Source organism: Zonotrichia albicollis, chromosome 11 (assembly GCF_047830755.1).
Source record: "Zonotrichia albicollis isolate bZonAlb1 chromosome 11, bZonAlb1.hap1, whole genome shotgun sequence".
NCBI classification, from domain to species: domain Eukaryota; kingdom Metazoa; phylum Chordata; class Aves; order Passeriformes; family Passerellidae; genus Zonotrichia; species Zonotrichia albicollis.
This window is the reverse complement of record NC_133829.1, coordinates 212,024-238,405: the sequence shown is the minus strand read 5'-3', so window position 1 is coordinate 238,405 and position 26,382 is coordinate 212,024. Positions and strand designations below refer to the sequence as shown.

At 48.7% G+C, this 26,382-nt stretch overlaps 1 protein-coding gene across 10 annotated transcripts in view; it reads left to right on the top strand.

Annotated features, from left to right (window-relative positions):
- Positions 1 to 26,382, top strand: part of PPIP5K1 (diphosphoinositol pentakisphosphate kinase 1) — a 63,760-nt gene that overhangs the window by 10,693 nt on the left and 26,685 nt on the right. For 7 of the 10 annotated variants that reach the window (XM_074548974.1, XM_074548970.1, XM_074548972.1 and 4 more), the window contains exons 1-26: positions 229 to 383; positions 3,828 to 3,989; positions 4,253 to 4,427; positions 4,895 to 5,090; positions 5,183 to 5,273; positions 6,264 to 6,349; positions 6,585 to 6,739; positions 7,725 to 7,826; positions 8,110 to 8,271; positions 9,304 to 9,425; positions 9,888 to 9,989; positions 10,707 to 10,793; positions 11,228 to 11,303; positions 11,816 to 11,925; positions 12,843 to 12,928; positions 13,313 to 13,441; positions 14,392 to 14,513; positions 15,242 to 15,424; positions 16,303 to 16,444; positions 16,901 to 17,124; positions 18,012 to 18,139; positions 18,624 to 18,738; positions 20,104 to 20,211; positions 21,453 to 21,569; positions 21,828 to 21,992; positions 23,086 to 23,176. In XM_074548974.1, coding sequence (XP_074405075.1) covers positions 4,281 to 4,427; positions 4,895 to 5,090; positions 5,183 to 5,273; positions 6,264 to 6,349; positions 6,585 to 6,739; positions 7,725 to 7,826; positions 8,110 to 8,271; positions 9,304 to 9,425; positions 9,888 to 9,989; positions 10,707 to 10,793; positions 11,228 to 11,303; positions 11,816 to 11,925; positions 12,843 to 12,928; positions 13,313 to 13,441; positions 14,392 to 14,513; positions 15,242 to 15,424; positions 16,303 to 16,444; positions 16,901 to 17,124; positions 18,012 to 18,139; positions 18,624 to 18,738; positions 20,104 to 20,211; positions 21,453 to 21,569; positions 21,828 to 21,992; positions 23,086 to 23,176 — 3,046 coding nt within the window. In that variant the 5' untranslated portion in view covers positions 229 to 383; positions 3,828 to 3,989; positions 4,253 to 4,280. Of the gene's footprint in view, positions 1 to 228; positions 384 to 1,162; positions 3,041 to 3,827; positions 3,990 to 4,252; positions 4,428 to 4,894; positions 5,091 to 5,182; positions 5,274 to 6,263; positions 6,350 to 6,584; positions 6,740 to 7,724; positions 7,827 to 8,109; positions 8,272 to 9,303; positions 9,426 to 9,887; positions 9,990 to 10,706; positions 10,794 to 11,227; positions 11,304 to 11,815; positions 11,926 to 12,842; positions 12,929 to 13,312; positions 13,442 to 14,391; positions 14,514 to 15,241; positions 15,425 to 16,302; positions 16,445 to 16,900; positions 17,125 to 18,011; positions 18,140 to 18,623; positions 18,739 to 20,103; positions 20,212 to 21,452; positions 21,570 to 21,827; positions 21,993 to 23,085; positions 23,177 to 26,382 lie in introns of those variants that run through there. The other 3 variants (XM_074548967.1, XM_074548966.1, XM_005496011.4) reach the window with 2 other exon arrangements.

The following is a 26,382-nucleotide window of genomic DNA, read 5'->3' as shown; positions in this document are numbered from 1 at the left end:
GGGCCCCGGAAGTGCGCTGCGTTGGCTACTGCAGAACCCCGAGGGACGGGAGCTGCTGGCGCAGACTTGCGCTGCTCTGGGACACGGGAAGCGGCCGCCCGGTAGAACCGTGCGCCCAGCCCGGTACGGCCGCTGCGGCCGCCTGTCTCCCCGGTGCAGGCGCGCGCCTGCCGTTACAGCACGGGCCCGGCGTGGGGGCCCGCGCCCACGTGCGCCCGGCCGCACTGCATCTCTCGCCGCCGCCGCCAGGCGGCGCCATGCCGTGCCCGCTCGCGTCCCGGCCGGCCCGCCTCCTCCGCGCCGATTGGCTGCCTACGGCCGTAAGCAGATGGTGATTGGCCGGCGGCAGAGCCTGCAGCGCAGGGTGCGCTCGGAGGCCGCAGGTGAGCGGAGCGAAATGGCGGCGCCTGGCGTGGCGCCCCCTGCTGCCGCCGGGGGGGCAGGGGCGGCCGAGGGGCCAGGGCCGGGGCCGGGTCGGGGAGCAAAGTGAAGCAAAGCGCAAGGCGGGGAGGGGTAGGGTGGCCGATCGCGCCGCTGCTGGGCCCTGTTTGTCGGCGGCTGTCGGGGAGCGCCAGGTGGGCGGCAGCGGCGGCTCCACGGCGAGACGCGGCCCGGTCCCGTGCTGCCCCCCCGGCTCGCCGCCGCCGCTCGCCTGTGCCCGCCGGGCCCGGGTCCGGCCTCGGGCGGCGCGGCAGCTCCGCCGGACTCGGGCGCAGCGGCGGCCCAGGCTCGTCCAGGCCGCTCGGGGCCTGTGCGTGCCGGCGCGGGGCTGGTGCCTGCCCGCTCCCCGGGCAGCGGCGGCTCGCCCTTTGCGGGGCTGCTTGAGGTCGCGCCGCTCTCCGGGCCCGGTCCTCGCTCCCGCCTGTGCCTCTGCCCCGCTTTCCGGGGCCGCTGTCTCTCCCGAGCCTGGCGGGCCGGTGTCTGTGAAGCCGCCACGGTGTGCGCGGGGTAGAGCGGCAGCAGCCCCCCGCAGTAAACCCTCAGTGACAGCGGCCGTGTCGGGGGAGTTCCCGGTGCTGAGGAGTTTCACGCTCTACAGGTCCCACGAGTGTGATTAAATATTTCGTTACGAGCAGCATCGGACGCGGCTCGCACCGGCTCCCCGGCAGCGCTGCTGGCATCCCCTGAGCACCGCTGCGCCTTCCTGGCTGTGAGCACCTCGAACGCCTGTATTACCAGAACAGAGGGATTTCCCTGATACACCATGTCCAAATAGTTTTAATTATTAGCCCTAGGACAGGTGATGTTTCTGTTCTGAAGCAATAAAATGCCCATGAGAGGAGCACAGCTTTCACCATTTTAAAGTATGGAATTAACCTTAGTGCAAGCAGCCCTTGTAACAGTGGAAGTAACTCTCCGTGTGTCACTGGTCATGCATGTGTAGGTATTAGTGGTCATGCATGCAAAGGTACTTCGCTGCTCAGGGCCTAAGCTTTCAGGGTTGGTTTTTTTTTGGTCTGGTTGGTTGGTTGTAGGGCCATCAGTGGTTTCAGATAGTTCTACAAGACATTGTCAGCATAAGTGTTTTAAAATGCCAGCTGTGTGTATTTTTAGAAGTCGTGATCCTGCATGTACTTGACCTGGCTTGGCTAGGCTGTGGGTCTTTAAGTTGGAGCATGCTTGCAGGCTTTTTGCTTGCCAGGGTAATCCCAAATTCCTGCCACTGGCAGTGGTATAAGTCATGTTCCTTTCTGTCAGCCCAGCACTACAGGGACTGCACCTGCATCTGCACCTTGTGTTTAAAAAATGAAATGAAACAAAACCCTGACATGCAAGCCCACTCTTTGACTGGTTAATGCCACACTGAGTACAAAATACAAGACCTAATCACATATTCTCACCTTAAATGCCTGGTACCTCAGAAGTAGGGCACGAAGAATTTCTTTACTCTATTAGCACCCTTATCTGAACAGCACCAGAATGATCTGCTGGGGAACAGGAAAACAATTTCCTATATGGTTTCTTATCTCTAATACAGGGCAGTCTAGGGAGCTGAAACAGTCCCAGGCCATCAGAGGCAAGGTCTGTGGCTCCATTTAGGGTTGTGTGTCAGCAGATTTGGATTGCTGATGGGGTAATTTTGGTAACCTTTGGTATGACTGTGCAGCAGATCACAGCTGCCCTTCTTGTAAGTGCAGGAAAGTCTCCGGGTGTAGCGACTGGCATGTACTTTCTCCTGTGTGAAAAGTGTGGGCTGTGTGCTGTGCAGGAGTCTGTAAGGGTTCTGTGATGGCATTGCCACCCTGCTGGCATATGGGCCCCGTGCCAGTTCAGCACTAGAGCTGGCTCAGGTATGGTGGGCAAACTTCCTGTCACTGTCCTTAGATACCAGAATAGAACTCCGCTCGCCTGTGTCCGTTTAAGAGCAACAGTCTGAGTTTTTAATGCCTTAGTTGTGCCTGTAGCTAAAAGTTCTGTTCATCAAGAGTCTGTAGTTGCTTGGTATAAGTCTATGGTAAGGAATGTACTTTTAAGAAAAACTAGAAGAAGGTTCCAGGTAACCCTCCCCTCACACCTGAAATCATGAGGCTTTCCTTATTAACATCATGGGCACGCCTGTGCTATCAGTGGCTGTCAGCTTCTGAGTTTTTACTTGATGTGAGTATGATGTGTCACAGCCTTGAAACAGAGCTACAGAGCAAGGAAGAGGCTTTGTCTGTGGGGTAGGAGGAGGAATATAGAGAAGTTGTCGCTTTCTGAGTTCTTGGGGCAAAGGTTTTCCTGCTGCTTATCTGTTTTTTTTTCCAGGAGGGAGGGGAGATTAAGGGATTGGAGAAAATAACCCTCTTCCTCCTTTTGCTTGGTTTGCTTCACTTCATTAAATCATCAGCCTTCAAGCTGATGGTATACCTGCTAAGGGTTCGTTCTGCACTGGTATGCTGAGGCAGCAGGACACAGGCATGAGAATGGTTCCTGAGTATGTTGGGAATGCTACTCTTGTCCTCCTCTGGAGATAGCAGGGCTATGTGGAGTGCACAGTAAATACCTCTAGAGCCTGGTCTGCCAGCCCTGTTCCTCCCACTAGCAGCGAGCACTGATGGTGAGTATCAGCTCTGACTCATGCTGCTCCAGGTGTTTCAGTGCCAGGTGTGTGCTGTGCTTTGAGGGTTTTGTGGCAGCAGCAGCACCGGGCTGGGTGCATGGGACTGGGATGGAGGAGATCGTCCTTGGTGTGGTATGTACAAAGCCCAGGCTTGCTGTGTCCCCTTGTGTGGTTTCTGTTGGGTCGATGTCTGCTCCCCCGGTGGATCCTTATGCAGGAGGAATGCTTTTGGCTACTTTATAATAAGGAAAAGCACAGTGAAAGATGCCTGCTTGACGCTGGGTGGAGCTTAGGCCAACGGTGAACAGCTGTGTCCTTGCATGGATAGGTCACTTGAATGGTGTGTTCGGACTCTGTCTCCTCTGAGGCAGGCAGGGCTGCTCTTGTAGGTGACACTGGAGGACATGATCCTTTCCTGGTGTTTCTAACTCATAGCATATATTCAGCAGCAGGTCAAAGAAGGTGATTGCTCCATTCTGCACTGGTCACAGCACTAAGCCTGTCTAAGTTGAAGAAGCCTGTGGATAATGCTCTCTGGCACATGGTGGGGTTTTTGGGATGTCTGCACAGGGCCAGGAGCTGGACTCAGACTTGATGGATCCCTTCCAACTTGGTGTATTCTGTGTTTCTGTGCCAGCTTGCAAACCCAGGCATCCTGACCTGTTACCCAAACTGTTGCTGATGCTCCCTCTGTGTCCTCTTTCCCTGCCATAGAGTTTTCACTTGTTTTTCCTCCTCCCTGCAAACTCCTTCACCTCTCAAACTGTTCTCTCTGTTACTGTAGGTCTTCTTGAGCTGAAGGGATGAAAATTGGCAATTGGAAAATCACTGTCACTGACCTGAGCTTTATCCTGACTTCTGGAGTCCCAGTTGATGTTGTTGGGCATATGAGTCTGCAAGAGTGTCCCCTGTCCATGATTTAGGCAGCGGTTGGACATGCATCACTGTAAGGGTTACATGATTTCAGTGCTGGTGGTAACGCTTTCCCAGTGCGAGGGGGTTAATTGCAAAGTGGAGCTGCTTATCTAAATTGATCCAGAATTCCAAATCCCCTCCCACCCTGAGAATGTCTTCTGTTCCCCGTTTTATGCTGGGCAGCACTGTCCCTGGGTTCCCTCATGCTGGCTCAGTCCCTGCCCTCCCCACCATCGTTTGCTTCACCGTGCAGCTGCCTCTGACCCCTCTCCCTTTTGCACTCTGTGATTCCAGAGCGGGATGGTCGCCCACCAAAGCTGCAATGTCGTCCCTGACGACCTCCAGTGAGGGAGAGAACTCTGCTCCCAGGTTTGTTCTTGGTTCCAGAGATGATGAGACAGAATTTCTGGGATCAAACATGAAGACAGACGAAACCGATTTCTTTGAAGATGACGAAGAGGAGGAGTCGGTAAGGAGGTCCCAGCATTCTGGGCTGGAGCACCTGTGTGGGATCCCTGGGTCTCAGCCAGGTTTTGCGTGGTTCCTGCTGGGGCTGCAGGTAGTTGGGACTGCAGGGGACAGGCAGTGGCATTGATGACAGGACACATTACATCATGCTGCTGTACTCACTGCCTCAGGAAATCCAGCTTTTTTGCTTGCAGATCTGATTTGGGGAAATTAGCGGATTCCTTTGTTCTAGAGACTTCACCTGACACTCCTGTAAGTCTTTCTGTTCCACCAGGGAAATTTTTGGGGAGAACTCTGGCATGTGTGAAAAGGACAAAGGTGTCTCTGCAGAGAGGAAACATTCATTTTTTCTATAACCTCCAGGAGCACGATGCAGAAAAAATGATCTCTAGCTCCTGACTGCTTTTGGCTGTTATTCAGTGTTATATTAAATGCTACTAAACTGATTTCTGTCTTCCTCTCTGTCAGCCTCCAGAACGGCAGATCGTGGTGGGAATCTGTGCCATGACCAAAAAGTCCAAGTCAAAGCCCATGACACAGATTCTGGAACGTCTGTGTAAGTTTGAGTACATCACAGTGGTGATCATGGGGGAAGATGTTATTCTGAATGAACCGGTAGAAAACTGGCCCTCTTGTGACTGCCTGATATCCTTCCACTCCAAAGGTAACACATTTCTAGCAGTCCTTAGCCTGCTTGAGCTGTGGACAAGGGATTTTCCTTTCAGCCCTCCCCTCTGTCCTCACCCTGTATTTCAGGATTCCCCCTGGATAAGGCAGTTGCTTATGCCAAGTTGTGCAAGCCATTTCTGATCAACGACCTTGATATGCAGTATTACATCCAGGACAGGTGGGTGTCTGTGGGACGCTAAAGCCCCTTCCCTCTTCCTCTGATTCTCCTCAGCATGCTGTGGAATCTTAATTTTTCTGGTCACAAAGGAGTGAAATGAGGAGGAAGGGGACCTTAGCAGTGGCTTTTTGGGGTTTCTCCAAAGCATGGAGGGGAATGGCTTTTAGGGTAAAACCATTGAGACCATATAAAATCATGCTTTGTTTTCTGGTGTAAATGTCTTGTAAGGAGTGGCTGGGATGTAGGGAGTGGAAGAGTTCTCACAGAACAAGGCTGCCACGACTAAAGCAAAAAGACTAATCTCTAAGCAGGAGAGCCGAATGGTGAGATGGGGCTCTGGGTCAGAAATTGGGAGCAAGGTTGGGTCAGAATCTGTGGAACCTGTGTTGTTCTGACACGTGAGGTTTCTCAGTCACCTGTTGGTAGAGGCCACTGGCAGCCGTGTGCTCGGGCCCTTATAGCCAGGCTGCTTTGGCTGTGTGTGAGTAGGGCTCCTAACAGATCTTAAACCTCCTGCCCTGTCTTTGGGGTGGCGAGCAGTGTTGTGTGGGTGCTGGCAGGCATCCCAAGGTGTAACTAGTGAAAGAACTGGGATTTGCCCCTTGGCACAAGGTGAAAGAAGGCTCCTGCTGCTTCTGCCAGGCCTGGGCACCGGACAGCTTGGCATGACAGGGCACTCTCCAACACGATGGGTCTGGGCCGGTGGTGTGTACTGGGTGTGCTGCTGTGCTTTGGACACATGCTAATAATTGAGCATCCATGTTTAGGCCACGTAGAAGTTTACTGTGGGCCATCTGTGTCCAGAGCAGGACTGCAGCAAGCCCTGTAGCCTGTGGGACTCGGCCAGAGAGCATATGCTAGAAGTACCTGCAGTCTTGATGCGTATTTGTGTTCATCTGACTGTGTTTCTCATCAGTGGGAGTGAAGTCTTTCCCTTGGTGTGTACTGAGGACCTTCTAAACTCTTCTGATGCTCTTGTGTCCTCCACAGGCGTGAAGTGTATCGGATCCTTCAGGAAGAGGGAATAGACCTGCCCCGCTATGCAGTGCTCAATCGAGATCCTGACCGACCAGAAGGTCAGTGTCCACCTTCTACTGAAAGCCATTTCCCCAGACTCTGCTGTTTAGGATAGTCTGCAGAGGACAGATACTGGCAGTCACCTCAAGGAGGCCTGACTCATAAGTCTCCCGGGTTTTTCTTGTGGGCAAAGGTCCCAGCACAAAACCGACTGATGGGCCTGGAAGGGGCTGTGGCTCTGCACTAGGACTGTGTCACCTTTCCCGATGAGCTGCTGCTGTGCTTTGTCTTCAGAGTGCAACTTGGTGGAAGGAGAGGACCACGTGGAGGTAAACGGAGCTGTGTTCCCAAAGCCATTTGTAGAGAAGCCAGTCAGTGCTGAAGACCACAATGTGTATATTTACTACCCGACATCAGCAGGTGGGGGCAGCCAGCGGCTCTTCCGCAAGGTGAGGAGGGGTCTCCAGAGCTGCTGTTGGAACCGACAGATCTGAGACTCGTGTGGCTTCAGGAGGGAGTGCTGGGGCAGGGGAAGGGCAAAGGAGGGTTTTGTGGGGGAACTTTAGACCTTCTTAGAACTTTGAGTTCAAGTGCATCTACCTGGGAACCACAAAAGGACATATTTTAGTGGTAGTGCTGACTTCACCTTCCCCATCCTCTTGGTGACATTTATCCTGTAGTCATGGAGCACCGTGTCCCTTTCTGAATTGCATGCTGATTTCTCCTGGGTTTATCACGATGAATTTTTCAAAAAACCTACATTCCTTTCATTTAACATCATTCTTGCCCTTCCCATTTAGTGTAGCTTGCACACGTGATAAAAGCAGCATTTATTCCTAGATTTCACAGGAAATCTGCCTTACTCATGTCCCCCACTTTTCCAGTGAACAGTAATAGGTGTGATATATTTTTTTTCAATCAGTTACACATCTGGCATGAATAAACCTAAAATGATTGTTCCCTTAGGTAAGATACAGGTATCCCTCTTGAGTCTGTATCCAAAGCCTTACTACAGATGAAAACAACATTATCCTTGATGTTGATAAAATCAGTCATGGTTCTAGAAGGAAATTAAATTGGTTGGATTATCACCTGTCATAATTTATTTTCATTTGCATGTTTGTTAGGCTCCTTACCTTGCAGTGTTTTTTCACTTTTTTTTGTTCCATGTCCTTGAAGTGATTGGAGACAAATTAATGGTCTATAATAGCTTTTCTCCTCTTTAAAGCCTGGAAAATGACATTCCCGCTGCCTGCATTCTGGTGTCTTTTGTCCTCCATGAATAAGTGTGCTGTAACATCTGGGGAGCTTGAGATGCTGATCCATCAAGTCTGCTAAATTCTCTACTTATGGGATGAAACTTCTGCTTTTCTGCTTCCATCTAAGAAAAGGATCCCCGTGCTCCTCCCTGAGGTGTTTATTCTGTGCTTTCAGATTGGAAGCCGGAGCAGTGTGTACTCCCCAGAGAGCAGTGTGAGGAAGACAGGCTCCTACATTTATGAGGAGTTCATGCCTACGGATGGCACTGATGTAAAGGTGAGGAAAAGCCTGGCCTGGTGCCTTCCTTTGTCAGGCTTGGGGGAGCTGAAAGTTCAGCTATTCTGCTTAGTCCTACATAGGCTCTGGAATGTGTGTTCAGGCTTTGAGGTGCTGACTGCGCAGTTTGACCCCCAAAGTGGGGAGCAGGTGCTCTGTGGATCACGCCAGGAGGAATGTGTGAGACCATCTCATCTCCTTTTCTGCGTCTGCAGCAGGAATACCTGCTGGAAGCTGCAGTTAGTCGTGGTGGCTGTGTCAGGTGAGCTCACTCCCACTGCAGGTGTACACGGTGGGGCCGGACTATGCCCATGCTGAGGCTCGCAAATCCCCTGCTTTGGACGGGAAGGTGGAGCGGGACAGCGAGGGCAAGGAGATTCGCTACCCGGTCATGCTGACTGCCATGGAGAAACTCGTTGCCCGTAAAGTCTGCGTAGCCTTTAAGGTCCGTATTTTCTTTCCTGTGCAAGCAGGACTCCACAAATGTCTGATATGTGTCAGGATTGGGATTAAAATTTGTCATCCTGGCATGTCTCAGGCATGGCAGTCCTCCGTGCCTGGTGCCAGTTGTTGGTCCTGCTGGCTGTGGCACTTTGCTGGGCGGAGGTGGCTGGGACGGCAAGAGGGCCTGCAGCAAATGCCCTTTGGGCCGGTCGGTGCCTGGTGCCCCACATACATCTGAGCATTCAATACTGAATCCTGAGCATGCTCTCTATCTGACCTGCGCTCATCCTGTCTTGACTTATTTCCTGCTTTTGTTTATATGGAAAATTTGGTCTTATTTTCTTGGGGTTCTTTTCTTTTTTGTGTTTTGGTACTTGTGTTTGGTTCTTTTGTTTGTTGGCTTTTTGTTTGTCTGGTTTTGGTTTTTTTTAGTTCTTGGGTTTTTTAAATATGGCTCTGGTGCAAATTAATGTTTTATTTTAGAGTTGGGTAGAGTGAGTAAGAGTCTAGGTATGGTTCCATGACATGTTCAGCAGTATCAGTGGAAGAAGCACTGGACTCCTTGTTCCTGCTCCACTGCAACTGGCACCCCATGTGGTTGGGCTGATGCAGATTTGGTCTCTTTTCTACCTTGTAGCCTTTTCCATTTAGTGATGGGTGTCTTTGCCTACTGCACTTCTTGTCCATGCTTGTCAATCTGGTTCAAAATTATTGGATTTCAAAGGAAGAGCAGGATATCCAGGAGCTGCTCTGTTTCAGGTCCTTAGAGCTCTGGGAAGTCGGGGGTTGGCCCTGATGGCTTCCTCTGGGGGTTTGTGGTTAGGGCCTTTCACTCAGCAGACTAACAGCATGTCTTCACACTTGTTCTAGGCTTGTGAGGTGGGCATGGACTGTAGGATGGCTGTAGCACCAGCAGGGCTGAGCTGGGCAGCGTTGGCTGGGTCTGTGCATGCCCTGCTGGCAGGGTCGCTGCTGTCCCCCACTGCTTCCTTCCTGTGTGTCCAAGTGCCCTGTCCTCTGCTTCCTCCTGCAGCAAACCGTGTGTGGCTTCGACCTCCTGCGGGCCAACGGCCACTCCTTTGTTTGTGATGTGAATGGCTTCAGCTTTGTGAAGAACTCCATGAAGTATTATGATGACTGTGCCAAAATCCTTGGGTATGAGCAATCTGAGTTTTGATAAGGTGGTAAGGTAACTCACAGCAAAGTAAAATGAAATATGGAGTCTTGGTCAGTATGTCAGAGAAGTCTGCAAGTGGTTCATGTGAGTCACTTGCTCAGCAGGTGAAAGCTTGGCTCTTGGAGGAACAGGTTATTTTCAAGCCCTGGAGCTCCTGCCTGCAATGGCATTAGCTGTCTTTGTCTACAGCTTGATATAGATATATATCTTCCAGGACTTTTCATTGCACGCTGAGCCCAGTTGTGGTATTGGTGATGTGGGGAAAACTGGTACCCCTTTGGGGTGCCCTAACTAGCCCACAGTGTGGTAGGTGTCTCTGCAATGAAAGTGAGGGGAAATTCTGTGGCTCCCTTCACATCTTCCAGCAGGACTGCTAAGGAGGAGGTGGAGAACTAAGGGAATGGATTTTCTTGTGAGTGTTGTATTTTGATTTCTTTCAGAAATATAATCATGAGGGAGTTGGCTCCCCAGTTTCATATCCCCTGGTCCATCCCAACAGAGGCAGAAGACATCCCCATTGTCCCCACTACTTCAGGCACCATGTGAGTACCTGCTGTCTTCTCAAAAAGATGCCAGTGATGACTGTGTGAGGGACAAAGTGTGACAAACCCTGTCCAAGGGCCTGACACCACTAGCAGCATGGCATCTTCCAGCTGCTGTGCTGCTTGCAACCCTGAAATGCCTGTGGAAAGGCTTAGCTATGCACGTGGAAGTTGTGATAGGTTGGAGATTAGTTGTAGGTTTAATGAATGCAAATGAGCAGTAACTGAAGAAATAACAGAAACTGCTTGCATGGCTTTCAGAGGTCCAAATTCTTCATCAGGACAGGAAACAGATCAGGACAGATGCTGTAGCTGGCTGCTACATGGAGAAAGTGCATGTTGAGCTACCAGTGAAATAGGTGGAAACATTTAGTTGAAACATTCATCATTACCAATATGCTTGGCAGCCCCTCATTTGATACCTTTGACCTTACTGATTTTCTGGCACATAAGGCTAAAAGATCAAAGGCAAAAGTTTCTTTGTGATCCTCAGCGTACTTGTACACCGGTATGAAACCCCTCACCTCAGTAGTGTCTGCAGAGCTCTGACTCCCTCTGCAGCTGTGGCACTTGGGTCTGGTTTAGGCTGGGAGAAATTCTAGCCCTGCTGAGGAAAGTAGGTGTCAGAAGAATGGAACTGAATGAGCAATAGGAAGCTCCTTCCTGGTGGCAGTTCTGGAATGTAAGGGCACATTTGTCCTCTTTACCCTTCCCCAGGATGGAGCTTCGCTGTGTTATTGCAGTCATCCGTCATGGAGATCGCACCCCGAAGCAGAAGATGAAGATGGAAGTGAAACATCCCCGGTAAGAGCCAAGGGAAAAAGGTGCTCTGCTCCTGGAAAAGGATGAGGGCCTATTCTCTAAAGCAGAAGCAGGAGCAGAGGGCTGAGTGCATAGGAGGCAATATTTTTCCTGGCCCATCCAAGCAAATGCTTTCTGACCAGTTGAGATCCTTTCCTCACAAGGATCCTGACACCTTTTGTGTGAACACTGGAAGGGAGAATGAAGGTGTGGTAGATGCTGAAAAGGGAAGTGCCTCACTAAATTGGAAGCTAGTATCTGCTTACTGGTTGTATTTTGAAAAACACTTGTTTTTTCAGAATTTCTGAAGCACAGGGAAGAGCCAGCAGCCTGCTGGTTCCCCCTGAAGAATAGAGACTGAAGGCACATGTGGGAATGACCCTCCTTGTGTTATGAAACAGCAGAAAATGGATCAGCATTCTTTTTTGTCTGTTCAGGTTCTTTGAATTATTTGAGAAATATGATGGTTACAAGACAGGAAAGTTGAAGTTGAAGAAACCAGAGCAGCTACAGGTGAGGAAGTGCCTTCTGGGGTTACTGTGTGGGATATGCAGGAAATACAGATCCTGGTGCCAAGCAATTCTTTGGGAGGGTACAGACCTCCAAAAGGACAACAGTGTGTCACACAGATGCTCTGTGTCCCATTCTGCACCCTGGGCCCACTCAGCTGGGTGACAGCAGGAGAGCAGAGTGGAAACTTCTGCTGCCTGATGCGCACACTGTGGGATGGAGGTGACCTGATGCAGCTTGCCCACCAGGCTGTGGTTGCCTCTGGTGACAGATGGGTCCATGCTAAGGAGTGGGGCAGTTGGAGGTACCTGCTTGGTTCTCAGCAGGGCTGTAGTACAGCATGAGGATGAAGCAAACTGCAGTGTGGAAGTTTGTCCTGCCTGAGCTGTGTCTTATGAAATGACATGCCTCTGAGGAGTGTCTGCAATGGACCTGCTTCTGGATGAAGGTGTTAGGAGGGCTTGCAGGAGTACACTGGTGACTCTGAGGCAGAATTGCTCTCTGCTTCCCAACAGGAAGTGCTGGACATTGCACGGCAGCTTGTGGTGGAGCTGGGAACCCACAGTGATTGTGAAATCGAGGAGAGGAAATCCAAACTGGAGCAGCTGAAGAGTGTCTTGGAGATGTAAGCATTCCTGTCTCAGGGCACTGCGGGTTTGCCTCAGAGGATGATACGGAAACAAGCTGTGCTGCTGGTGCCCAGAGATGGGGGTTTCCTCTGTGCCCTGTTAGTAACTGTACAGCAAAGGCACCATGTTCCTCACTTTTTCTCCTTGACATCAAAACCCTGCTGGTCCTTGTCCCAAGCGTGTGTGGTGTTTGGCTAAACTACTTGAGACAAAACTGAGCTTTCTTTGCTGCAGGAGAGGAACTGGGGTCCTAGATGGACTATGTTGGTATGAAGCATTTTGATATGATTGGAATCAAGTTGTTTTAAATAAAGTTGTCCTGGTGCCAAAAGTTTAGCAAAAAAGAGCTTGGAAAACATGAAAAGATGTTTATGTCCTCTGAGGTTTTGTACAGTCAAAATAAAAATGTGGTGATATTGGCAGCTTCTAAACAAAACAGGGTTCCTCTCAGGCTGCAGCTGGCTATGGCACACACAGCCTGTGTTCAGGCCATGTCTCTGGAGCACAGAGGAGGACTTTTTGCTGTGATCACCTCCTCTGCTCTTTCTGCTCATCATGGTTATCCTCAAAGCATCTGTCAGAGTGGTTTTTTCTGTGATCTCATTAATCCACTTGTTAAAGATGTAGATAAGAGTTTAAAGCTATAGTGAGGAATGACAGCACAGAGTGCTCTTGGTAGAAGAGTAAAGCAATGTATCTTTGAATTTTGTTTGAGGGAGCTGTTTGGCTTTTTGTGGGGGTCTGTGCTGGGTCACAGGGAGATGACAAAAATCATGTTCCATGGCTATGGGTGTTGTAGCAGAAAGTCTGTTGCTTATGCTATTCTTCTGCTGTGTACTGCCTGGGGGCCTCTGGGCAAAGGTTGGGTGGAGTTGATTTGTTTCAGTGGTTTTTTCTCCATCCCTTGTGACAGGTATGGACATTTTTCTGGCATTAACCGTAAGGTTCAGTTGACCTATCTTCCTCATGGACATCCAAAAGCTGCGAGTGAAGATGAAGGTAAAGAAACCTAATGGTGCTACCTAAACCTGATCTTTAAGCCCAGAGTTCAGGTGGGAGTGCAGCTACCATCTGTGTATAGGCCTCTGGACATGCTAGCAGAGTTGGTGACCCATATCTTATCTTTGCTCACATCATAGGAAGGATTGCAGGGATTCCAGTACACCCTGGCTGGCTCTACAGGGCTTGCATTTCCAGTTTTATGAATGTCATCCTTCAAACAGTAGTGACTCTGAATTTCCTACTTGCTGATTTGTTTCCTGGGGGGCTTGGGTCAGGCTTGTGTTGAGAGCTGTGTGCAAGGTGCTGATGACAGCCTCTTCTTCCTCCCTCGGCAAGCTCGGATAGGAGCTCTGATGGGGTGAATGGCTGTTTGTCTCCTAGAGGCTTGCCGGGAGTCCTCCCCCTCGCTGCTGCTGGTGCTGAAGTGGGGCGGGGAGCTGACCCCAGCAGGAAGAGTCCAGGCTGAGGAGCTGGGCCGGGCCTTCCGCTGCATGTACCCTGGGGGCCAAGGTGAGTCTGGCCAGGTGCCTCTGGTCCTGCCCAGCCCAGGCGAGGGCTGCTCAGGCGTCTGTGGCTGCATACAGCCTCTGGGATCGTTTTTGTTCTTTTGAGTTGGCGTGGTAGGGATAAATAATTCAGGTGGGTTTTGTACCCAGATCCCTAAGCTGACCCAAGAGGTCTGATGTTAAACTTCAGTGTGTCTTGGGAGAGCCTGGCAGCTTTCCCAAGACATACATCTGACTTGTGGCTGGTGCCTGTCTGTCAGGGTGTTTCTCTGAGTTGTGAGCTCTGAGCTGGGAGTAGTTAGTGTTCCTGTCTTGTCACACGGTGTGACTGGGTACTGTGCAGAATTGCCCTGGGATTCCAGGTAGCAGCAAACAGTGACCACTGCACTGTCTTTGGAGGTCTGACTCGAGAGCTTCATGAGTTACTTTCCTCCATTTCTGATCTGACTCTTGTGGTTGACTCAGACATGAGAAATAAACTGGCAATTTGTGCCACAAAGTAATTGTAGCTGTACAGGACCTGCTTTGGAAACTTCCTTGCTGAACCACCCTCCCTGCAGTTCTGAGGGCTGCAGGATTTGCTCTCATGCAGAAACTAAGCAGAAGAAAGTGCTTTTTTTTTTTTGCATCTTCATTCTGCACCAGGGTATTCAGGCTATCAGAACTACTACAGGGTGTTCGGTAGAGTTTGCTGCAGAATTTGGGCAGCATCAGACTTAACTGGAGGATGCTCATTTTTTTCCTCAAAATGAACTTTCACAAGTTAAGCAATGACTTTGTTACATTTCTAGTCCTTGTGTATAGCTAGAACTGTCTATTTTGGAGCAGCATAAATGCTGCCTATGCAAGTGACTGGTTCTCTACATAACTTTGTTACTACAATAAAGTTTGTTTGTGTAAACCAATAATTTTGCAGGTGTGAGAATATAAATCTTGAGTTGTCCTTGGTTGCAGGCGATTATGCTGGTTTCCCTGGCTGTGGCTTGCTCAGGCTGCACAGCACTTATCGCCATGATCTCAAGATCTACGCCTCGGATGAGGGGAGAGTTCAGATGACAGCAGCAGCTTTTGCAAAGGTCTTTCTTCTCTTTTGGGCATCCATTTGTTCATTACTCTTAAAATATGCCAGTTCTAAAGGAAAACCTCTGGTGATGAGGAAGGAGTTTCCCTCCTCTGTGTTGGATGGACTGGGGTACACTGGGCTAACAGCAGGTGTATGGGGCAGTACTGAACATCTGGTGTATCTGCACACACCTGAAACCTTTAATGTCCTGTCCAGGACAGGACTCTCAGTCAGGAAGGAGTTACATATGGATTATTGCTGATGCTTGATCTTAGAGCACACCAGATGTGCTGCTGAGTATTGATTGCCTATAGAATGAATGTTTCTGGCTGCCCAGGGTTATTCCTTGCCTGCTGAATTTAACAGGGAAATGATATGTCTTTGGTGAGGTATAGGGTGGAGACAGGTTCATTTGCAGCTAAAGCCAAGGGGAATCCTGCGGTGGCCTTAGCTGGTCTTTGGAGCATTCACTGTGTTTTCAAGCAAACTGAGCTCCTTGATAGTTGAGCCTGCTCAATAGTTGCCTGGATAAATCTGGGGCTGCCACAGGCAGAGCTGTCCTTTGCTTGAACAGCTCTAGAACCATGCCAGAGTCATCTCTGACTGGAGGGGGTGTTGCTGTAAAACTGCCCTTCAATGACAGTTGAGATTTCGATTAAGTTGCCTGAGTTCTGGCCATGAAACCACCAGAATTTTTGTTGCTTGGTTACTGAAATCTTGTCCTATGTGGTGTGATTTTAGGGTCTTCTGGCCCTGGAAGGAGAGCTGACCCCCATCCTGGTGCAGATGGTGAAAAGTGCCAACATGAATGGTCTGCTGGACAGTGACAGTGATTCCCTTAGCAGCTGTCAGCACAGAGTGAAGGCTCGACTACATGAAATCATGCAGAAGGATGCTGAGTTCTGTGAAGAGGATTATGAAAAGGTAAAGCACCAGTGTGGCTTCATTGCTCCCTGTATCTGAAAGGAGAATAGCATCGCTGCAGTGGTTTGATGTGAAGTCTGGTATGTGGACAGTGGTTTGGTTAGTTTGAGATCAGTTCTGGTCAAAATGGCAGGATATGTATGGAAGTGTGCAGGTTAATAGCTCTTGTCCTTCCTGGAGTGGCAGTCCTCAGTGTTGCTCTGCTGTCCCCTTCAGGACTGATCATGGTGCCTTTTTCTCCCTTCATAATTCCCGGTTCATTTTGTTCCTGTGAGTGTGCTGGAGGAGCTCCTGCATGCTGCTCAGATCAATGCCAGCTGCTGTGGGCAGGGACTGTGTCTCACTGCATTCTAGATCCCTGCTCTATGCACACGTGAGCAGCCCTTTTGGTTACAAATTGTTGTGTGTCCTGTCAGGTTCTGATTGCTGCAGAGTGGAGAGCATGGGCTGCATGCAGCACAACAACCAGTGAAAGCACTATTGCTGCTTCTCCAGCAAGTCCCCAAAATACTGTTTTTCCCAGACTCTGAAATGTGATTACTGGACTGAAATCCTTTAAGGAACATATTTATCATCTCAAAGAACTACTTAAAATGAAGCCCTTTTGCTCAAGCACAGAAGCAAAATGAGACAAGAGTGGATATTGGGGGTGGAGGGAGGTCCAGACTAATGGGAGCAGTTGTTTGCTCCCTCTGAGTTTGATCCTGAGGAAGATTTTAAGACATGCCTGACTACTCCTAAGAATAGGCCAGCTAATTGTGCTCAGCTGGGAGCACAGCTTTTGTCCCAAGTCAGAAAGCAGTATGGCTGCAAAAGACAGACATTCTTCATTCCCCATTTGTGAAGACTGGCTAATGTCTGCTGGAATCTTCTTTCAGCTAGCACCTACAGGCAGTGCTTCTCTGCTCAACTCCATGACCTTTATCCAGAACCCAGTTGAGGTCTGTAACCAGGTGTTCACCCTGATTGAGAATCTCACCTCCCAGATACGAAAACGTCTGGAGGACCCAAAATCTGCAGGTGAGCAACAGAACTGGAAAAGATTAATTTATTGTTACATCTTCAGAGCTCCCAAATACCATTAGGGCTTATGATTGTCTGTAGCAAAGGAACTGTAAAGTGTAATTCGGTATGTGCTTATTGATGTGGAAGGCTCAGCTTTCAATTACTGTTAAAGAGAGCTCTAATGTAAAGGAAATGATATGTGCATGTATGGCAGACCTAAGCAACTAGGCAAACGGTTTCATTTTTCTCAAGCATTTCAGAAGTAGCCTGTTGCTGCAGGTTAAAACTCCTGCAACAGTTCCAGTGGCTTTTCCAGACTAGGATTTCTGTGGGTGACACAAGAATTGGAGCCCTTTCGTGCTGGGAGAACTCAGTCACAGCTGGCCCTTGAAATCTCTGCAGCAATAACCAGGGTTCTGTGATTCTGTGGCTCTAGGATGTGAATGTTGTTTGCTGTCCTTTGCTTTTTAGACCTGCAGCTGTACCACAGTGAGACTTTGGAACTGATGCTGCAACGCTGGAGTAAGCTGGAGCGAGATTTCCGCATGAAGAATGGGCGCTATGACATCAGCAAGATCCCTGATATATATGACTGCATCAAGTATGATGTACAGCACAACTGTGCACTGAAACTGGAAGGCACAACTGAACTCTTCAAGCTCTCCAAAGCCCTGGCAGATGTGATCATACCCCAGGTAGAGCCTGTATGACAATGCCTGTGCCACCAATTTCTGAGCCTTTGCCTTTGTGTTTTGTCTCGATTCTCTTGCACATTAACTGCCAAGGCAGCCTGTCACAGTAGGGTGTTTCTCAGATCTGTCTCAGTGTTTGTATAAGGCCAGAACCATTTATGACTTGAAATGTGGCAGGGCTGAGCTACTGGTTGAGGATTCTGGCAGGGTCAGAGTAATGAGCAGCTGATGCAGCAGCTTTTCCATGTTTGCTGCAGTGCATCACAGCACAGCTCCAAGCTGTGTGTGTGTGCTACAGCAACATTCCATCCTCTCCACATGTAGGGTTGTGGAAGTGAAGGGAGATTTCTGTGTTAAAGTTCTGACAAGTTTGTTATTCTTGTCAAACTAGGACTTGTTCTGTGTCCAATGTTGAGTTGCTTCTGACAAAGTTTACTTTATATGGGATGAGTTTCTGCCAGCAAGGTCCAGCTGCCCCTGTAGAGCAGAAGTGGTCAAAACCTTTTCAGTGTTGCTGGTGATGTGCAGTCTGGCTGTTTTCAGTGCAGCACTGCAGTTTATATCTTTGCTAATAGCAGTTGTTGCTTTAATGCTCATGCTAGCTCAGGGTATAAGTTTGCATGTCATGAGATCTAAGATTCGCTCATGGTCCTTGCACTCTCAGCTGTTGAGGACAGTGATAGTCATGTCCAGACATAACTGGGGTTCTTGGAAGTCTCAGTCCTCTGTTACCCCCTGCAATACGTGAGGGAAAAAAAAGTGAAAAGTGTTGAGTGACATTTCTCTTCTTGTCCTTGCTTAACCAGTGGTGCTGCGGACTGAAGTGGCCTTTTATGTGAGGATCTGGCAAAGAACCAGGGCTCAGGGTATCTGTTATTTTGTTCCTGCAGGAATATGGGATTAATAAGGAGGAGAAACTGGAGATTGCTATTGGCTTTTGTCTTCCTCTCATTAAAAAGATCCAGCTGGACCTACAGAGAACTCATGAAGATGAGTCTGTCAACAAACTACATCCGTTGTAAGGCTTGTGCTGCATGCTGCTGGCAGTGGGGAGGGCAGCTGTGGAGCAGGGGTGGTTCCCATGCCAGAAGAGTGTACTGTTGTGGAAGGAGGTGCTGAGCACACACTGAAGGACTCCAGGTGGAAGGCATGTTGGTGCTCCCAGAACTAGAAGGCAGATGGAGAAGGCACATTGAGACAGAATACCAGAAGTGCAGGGCCACAAAGGCTTGTACCCATTGTAGCTGGATGGTGATGCCTCATCCAGGCATTTCCCTGCACAGGGCCACTGTAGAGTGATGAGCTACCTACTGTGTGTCTCCATTAGGATTTCACAAAATGTTTTGCTCCTGTGCCCAGCACTCTCATTGTTTGTTCTGTCCTGCTGCCTTTGACATTTCTCAGTGTGGCGCTGTGTCATTGCATTCAGTGTACAGAAGTGTGATGTGTGACAGATGGCAGTTGATTGGCAGGTGAGTGACTGTGGGCTGGTTTTGGTTTAGGTACTCACGAGGAGTTCTGTCCCCGGGTCGCCACGTCCGCACTCGGCTGTACTTCACCAGTGAGAGCCACGTGCACTCCCTGCTCAGCATCTTCCGCTACGGGGGCCTTCTGGATGTAAGTGTCCCACAGTGCTCACACAGTAAGCCTCCCTGCTTTTTCCAGTTGCCTTTTCCACGGCAGACAGTGTACGTTTGTAGGTTGCCCCTTTAGCCAGCTCTGCTACGAATGCTGTGCATCAGTGGCACTGGGCCAGCTCCATCTCTGCTGTGTTTGCATGCTGCAGCTTCCTGCATTTCTGGCTTGTAGGGGGATTGTTCTTCCTCAGTGCCTTCCTTGCTTGCACAGAGACATGTTTTCTCCAAGATCTGTCCTGCTAGTTTCAGCTGGGCAGACCGCTTACTTGCCTAGGAGAAGAGCAGTATGAGGCAATGGGGATGATTGAATTTCTTCCTTCCTGCTTCCTTCAACCCTTTATTTTAAGAGCTTAGTCCTGTATTTGTAGTCTTTATATCAATTCTAAGTCAATAAAATCAGTTTTCTTACAGGGGAAGCAACTCAAGGTTGCAAATTCACAGGATGTGCTCTCTACCAGAGAGGCAGATGACAGTTTTTAGAGATTAATTCATCCAGCTTACCCTTCACTTGCTCTCTCTTCACCTGCTTCCTGAATGATTTGGTATGCAGACCCTGAGAAAAGCTCTGCTTTAAAGAGACTGTTTGATTTACCTTCCCATTTTTAAGCGTGGTCTAAAATGCCTTGAGAGTTTGGGCTTGCTTTACAGACATGATTTCTGGTGTCTGTGGCAGCTTAGCATATCTGTAGACAGTGATCAGAAAAGCGCCTCTAAATCACTCACTGAACAAGATGCTCCCTTTTCCCTGACTCGGGTGCCCAAGGATGCTGTGTTGCCAACACAGGGATATTGGGCTGCATCTGAGTTCTTTGTAATGGAGGGTTCAGTTCATGTCCATCAACGTGGTGATTCACTCCACAGCATCATGGGTGGCACTTCAGGTGTGCCCATTTCCTGGCAGTGCTGGGGGGCAGTGAAGGGTGGGCTGCCCTGCTCTGTGGAGCCCAGGGCTTCAGCCTGTCTCCACATTTTTCATTCAGCGTCAGGTGACAGCGTTTCACTTGGTCCCTTATTTAGCACAAGCTCATCCCTCGTGCTCGTTTCTGTAGTTTGAGAATGGCTGTGTTGGGAGCCTGCTGTGGGCTCTGCCTGTCTCCAGTCAGCGCCTTGCAGCTCCCATCTGCCATGGGCGGCTTGGGCAGCTGTGGCATCCCTCTGTGCAGCTGCTCCTGACTGCAGGCACCCCACCACATGGCAAGCTCATTTCTTCATGCAAGTTAAGCAAGGTGCTCTTGTCCTGACAATGTTACCTTGTGGAGAGAGGAGCTCTCTGTCCCATTTCACTGAATGCTGCAAGGTGTCTGCTGTTGCTTATCCCATGCGACTGTTTGTGTGTATACATCAGGAAAACAAAGACCAGCAGTGGAAGAGAGCCATGGACTATTTGAGTGCTATCTCAGAGCTGAACTACATGACCCAGATTGTTATCATGCTCTACGAGGACAACAACAAGGTGAGGGATAGAGCAGTAGGATACAATGCTTCCTGCCCCGTTGCAAGGCAGTCCTCAGAGATGAGTTCAGTTGGAAGTCTGTAACTTGAGCTCTTGCTGCTTGTGGACAAAGATGGATGGATCATTAACACAACTGCTAATTTTTAGTTTGTGTAGGAGGCAGTGACCTAGTTAATGCTTGTTGCATGTAAGCAGAAAGAGCAGTAATACTCTGAGCATAATACCCAACTTATGTAATTAATACTGACTATTTTAAAGCATTTTCTAGTCAAAATTATTTGCTGTTTTTAAGTATTAATTGCAAGTAAGCAGTAGGAAAAAATAAATATATTTGAGTGACATTTGATTTGTATTTTTGAAATATATCTAGAAAATATCCAGAAATTCCACATCTGTTAACTATTTTTTATTCTGAAAGTGTGCTGGTATAGTTAGGGAAATGTAAACTGGTATCTTCAGGAAGTAAAGAGAATCATTTAATAAACAGCTAGAATGTGGGAGCTGAGGGTGCTGGCTGTAAGTAGGTTTGCCACCAAACTGCATGTCTTGATCATCAGACCTTGTGACTTGGGTCTGTGCTGCAGGAGGTTGTAGTGGTGAGGGGAGCAGCCCCTTAGCCCACACCTTACAGAGTTAGAGCTTTGTATTCACAGAGCTGGTGTGAGCTTCTAATGTTAGAAGTGATGCTTCTCAAAAAATATGTGACTAGAGCTCTCACGAGTGGTGTGGATGTGTCAGTCAGCCAAGATGGGTTTATATCATTAGTGCCAGATACTGTAAAAACTCTGTCTTCCTTTAAAAAAGGTTAATGAAAAATTACTTTTGGAGACAGTTGCTTAAGTCTTGGATCAGCCTGACTGAAGGTCCAGGGGGGACCCAGTCTCCCCCTGTGCGGGCATATGCTGGGTTTGCAGCAGGAGTGGGTCAGAAGGAGCTGGGGTTTAGGGAGATATGTGTGTGTACATATATAAATAGAGCCTGATTCTGTTATACTCCTCTGTGGCTGTTGTCTCAAAATAGCAACAGTCAGAATGGCTCAGCTGGGTGCTGATGAGGGCTGTCCTTTTGGATGGGACAGACCTGGAGCCATTCTGTTCGTGCTTGTTGCCTCTGCTTTCCCTCCAAGGGATGGGCCTGGGATGCGTGCTGGCCAGCACAGCAGGGTGGGACCTTGGCCTGGGCTGATGGTAGGATTAACTGGGTTTTGTTCTTTACCTATTCCCTGTGACATGTGTTCACAGGACCCCTCTTCAGAGGAGCGTTTCCATGTGGAGCTGCACTTCAGCCCTGGTGTCAAAGGCTGTGAGGAGGACAGGAACATACCCACGGGGTTTGGCTTTCGACCGGCCTCAGCAGAGGTAAGCAGACACCTGGGCAGGAGCTGCCAGCCCCAGGGGACACCTGGGCGCTGTTCTGCTCTGTCTGGCCCTGCTGGTGGTGTGCACGGGGGGCTGGCACGCTGTGTCTGTCCCGTTTGGGTCTGTCAGGGTGGCTGTGGGACTGTGAGTGCCTCCTGAGCTTGGCACAGCAGGAGCTCCAAGCCTGCAGCTGGTGTGGGGCAGCGTGGGCAGAGGCCACGTGCCTGTGGACACAAGGGCAGTGTTTCCTTACAGCAGAACGAGGAAAAGAAGGCAGACCAAGGCAGCCTGGAGGACCTCTCGCGTGAGAAGGGCAGCGATGAGGCAGACTGCGCTCGGCAGAAGTCCCCGCAGCCCTCGGAGCCCGTCAGCATCCAGCGCCGGTCGCCGCTGGTCAGGAGCCGCAAGACAGGATCCATGGAGGTAACCGTGCTCCTGGTGCCTGCCCTGCTTCTTGCAAAGGCCTTTTGCTTGGTTTTGGTTTCCTGGCATTTCTTTTAACATGCCAGAGTCTGAGTTGATTCTGGGAAAGGATCTGCAGAAGGCAAAGAGGGATGTTGTGGAGGGCAGACCTCTGAAACTCTTCCTCATTGAGGAAGGACAGGAACACAGGCCAGAGAAACTGAAGAGCAAGTAAGGAAATGCTTGAGAAACACTAGCATTATTTGGATTACATGCTCTACAGAGGCACTGGTGTAGCCAGTATAAGATTACATGCAACCTCACCACCAAGCTGTGATGACATCTTGCCTTCTGTTAAGCTCCAGTCTTTGCCTTTCACAAAGGCAGCTCTATGTTTCACATTCCTCCATCCCATCTAAGATCTCATGCTGATGAGGGTCCCTGCTCACTGGTGGATTCATCCAGGGTGTTTAAGCTATCAGGGCTTAGAACTGTCCCATTCACTGATTTGGTGAAGTAACAAAATTAATTTTACTGTTCTAACATCTCTCCTTCCAGGCTGTTCTGTCTCACAAGGCCAGTGTCACAGTCAGCAGGTGACTGTTACCTTCAGAGTGCTCTGGAATTGTCCCTCCTTTAAGAGGGATTTCACAGGCATTTTTGCCATCAGTTTTCTGAACCAGAAAACAGCAGAGTTAATGTTTGACATATTTGTTAGCTGTCTTCCATCACTGTATGTTTCTCACAATGTGCAGCACTCAGAGGCTCTTTGTGATAGGCACATACTGAGTTAAAAGGGATATGATTTCCTGCTGCTAAAGAAGGAAGTCTGAGTCCCAAGGATCTCAGAAAGAGTCTTGGGAGAAAAGATGCTCACTACATGAGTCCCGTCCTACTTTACAGATTTCCATTGTTCCACAATCCAACAAAATCTTGAAATTACAATTGAGCATTCATTATCACAATCCTAGCATATGACTACCTTTGTGCTTCTTGAAAATGGTGATTTAAGGAAGAAGTATCCATTTCTTTACCTTCAACTGATGTTTAAAGGCTTTGATAGCAGTGGGTGACTTGGAGCATGGTGCTGATTATTTACACTGTGTCTTTGCAGGTGCTGTCTGAATCTTCTTCTAAATCAGGAGGTTATCGCCTCTTCAGCACTTATTCCAGGCAGTCTTCTGAGATGAAGCAAAGTGGATTAGGTACTGTACCTGACCTGTAACCAGCCTACTTGCTTGTGACTCTATTTCCATGGGCATTAGTCTGTGTCTCCACATACACATCTGGCTTGAGTTCCTTGTATGCCTCTGTGTGTTTCGTGTCTTCTCTCAGTGTTGCTGTTGAGACCACTGTAGAGACTGTCTCAGTCGGTACCTTTTGTACAAACTTCTTCAGCTGCTAGCAGCACAAGATGGACTTTTCATCCTTTCCAGTACAGGAACAACAGGGCAAACTGCCTGCAAACCTGCAGGCTTGCCTCTGCTTCTCTGTTGCTCTCATTTGTTACGTTTCTCAAAGGAAGAGACGATTTTAGGTGAGAACTTGTGAGCTTTCTGTTCTACAAAACATCAGTTTATCTGCGAAGCTATTCTTCATGTGAGACTGTTCCGTTTCTACCTTTGCTTCATAAAGATCTGTTGTATGGAACAGATGTGTCACATACAGAATGTTTGATAGCTCTCTAATTAAGCCGAAGTCCTTGGTCAGCCGTCGTCTTGTGGCAGCCAGTGGAAGAGAATATTTCAGGGCATTTGACAATCTCTGTCCTTGATTGTTTTATTCCATGTCATCTTAACCTAAACTATGTCTGAACAGTTGAAATTATTCCTGAAATATTTCTGCTAAAGCAAGAGCCGTTTTGAAACTGGAAAAGCTGTCTTTGCTGTCACGAGCTTCAGAGATGGCTGTGCAACCTGTGTCTTGAGGAGAGGAGGTGATAATGCCCAAATCACGCCCACTTTCTTTTTCTTTAAACCATCTTAGCATTGTAGCATGGCTGCAGACTTGCAGCAGTTCTGACTCATCAATCTATTATATGGAAAACCTGCAGCTAAGAGACTACTGAAAGGCCTGCTCACTTCTTTGCCACTTTTGAATGGGCAGCTTCTTTGGAATCTAATTCTTACGAAGGAAAGAGTATTTTCTTCTGAGTGGTTAGAAGGTATCCCTGGAGCCTGCCAGCTAATGCGTCCAACCAGCTGGAAAAATCGAAATAGGAATGACTGATGTACGTTATTTTCATAAAGGGACAGTATCCTTGGCCAGGGTAATTTTTGAATGTGTTATTTCACTTATCTCTGCTTTTCCCGGTGCCACTGTGAGATTCAGTGAGCTGTGACAAACTGCCATGATTAGGCTTGAAGAAACCTGTAGCTGTTTTGTGAGTCCATATGGATGAATATGGGAATTTCTGAAATGGCACATAGTCAAGGAGTGCATCTGCTGGAGAATTACTGGGTATATCAAATGGTACTGCAAACTGGTTTTACTGTTTGAATGTGTGACTACCAGAAGGCCTGGGCTCTGGAAAGCAGTTATTACAGCCCTTGGACTAGGGCCTTTTCCAGGTTTTTGAGGAATGTCTGTTTTGGCAATAGAGAAGAAGACCACTGCTTTTCTACACCTTTGTACAGTACTACTTTTCCTTCACAACAAAATCTGAGATATGATCCTGGCAGGTTTGATTTCAGAATCTTGCTTCATGTGCCTTGCTGGGAAGCTTGTGCTGGTTGCTCTTCTACCTGTGAAGCTCTGCAGGGACAAAACCTTGAGCAGGAGCTGATAGATCTGATCTGTGCCATAGACCTCCAGCCCAGCCATGGTTCTCCTCTGTAGTGTCCTGCAGGCACAGAAGGATAGAGCAGGAAAGACCTGTTGTACCCCACCAGCTTGCACAACACTTGGTGATTAGGATATCTGTGTTTCTGTGAGTTTTTGTTCACCTGAGGCCTCCTAGGATGAACCGTGCCCCTTTACCTGTACAAGTCAAGATCTTCAAGGAATCTTCCTGATTCTTTTCCTGCCTGTTTTTTAGAAATCTAATTTCTTGCCCCTTTATGATTTGAAATGTGTTCTCTCTCTAAGAGATAATACAGAACTGTGGGAGCTTTAATACTTGTCTCAGCAGCTTTGGGGGGTTATGGAGGGGAGTTCATTCAGGCACTACCTGCTGTTTCTGAGTTTTCTGAAGCTGAGCACACCTCCTGTTGCCTGACCTTGTCAGTCAGTGCCTGGCTGTCATTCTCTCTGGAAAATGGAATATCTGTCCTGGTGTAAGCTCCCATGTGTAGGCATGCAGGAGCAGAGGGAGCACGAGGGAGCTCTTGCAATAGCTCTGCCCTGCTGCTATACCTTCCAGAATGGTGCATCTACTGTAATTTAAAAAAATGTAATTCCTTCTTTGAAAATAGGTGGCTGCACCTTGCTTTGTCTGTGCTTTGGAGTGTGACAGGTTTTTCTGGGCAGCATCAAGTGCAGTGCTGTGGATTGTTTGCCATAGTGAATGTGCTTCTAGCTTGAAAAGCCTAGGGATGTTTCAGAACCTTTCTTTGCTTACAAGAACCCTTCAAAATGGAGTAAAATCACTGCTGGCTATTTGAGCAGTAGAGATGGTACACTGCCAGTGGCACAAAGCCTTGTGCTGAGATTCCCAGAGGGGAACCAAGAATGACTAATAAACATCTGACATACTGAATGAACACGTGACAATTACATGCACCGTAAATATCCAGCACGTACAGTAATTCCTAGCAAGTGTTGCTACATTTAAATCCAAATGGCCATTGTGTTTTTAGGATGTGTGTGTGTGTGTGTGTGTGTGGTTACTTGGGTGCAGTGGTCTTGTGGAGTTCCCTGTAGACAATTGCTGTTGTCCATAAAGTCATCTTTGTAAATTCTCTTCTGACTTAATGCCTCTGTCTGCAGCAGGAGAGCAGAAACACTGGGGTATCCCTAGCTTAATGATTAACAGCACAAGGTTGCTCAAGACATACAGTCCTAAAAAGTTCAATTTTTATCTGCCAGTAAATGCATCTGTTGGGTGGTTTTCGTTGTTGTTTGTTTTTAAAACCATGGAAGAGCTATTGGGAGCATCGTCCTGTCTGATGTGTGAAAAAATTTCATTTTCATTCCAACAGATTCCAGTTCATGCTGAGTGAGCACTTTGCATCAATTTAAAGCATTTAGGAGAAAATTTTCTGAGGTTTGTGTATCAGTGACTCTGCAGGCAAGAGTTCCTTTAAGTCCAAGGGCACGTATGTGCTGGTCTGTGCTGTGGAAAGCCACCAGCAGGGTCACAGTGGGGCACCAGCTGCAGTTCACTGCCACAAGGACCCTTTTGGTCGCCCAGGGACAGATGTCCTCAGCTCAGCCTGAGTTTATACAAGAACATTTTAATGCTCAGGATCTC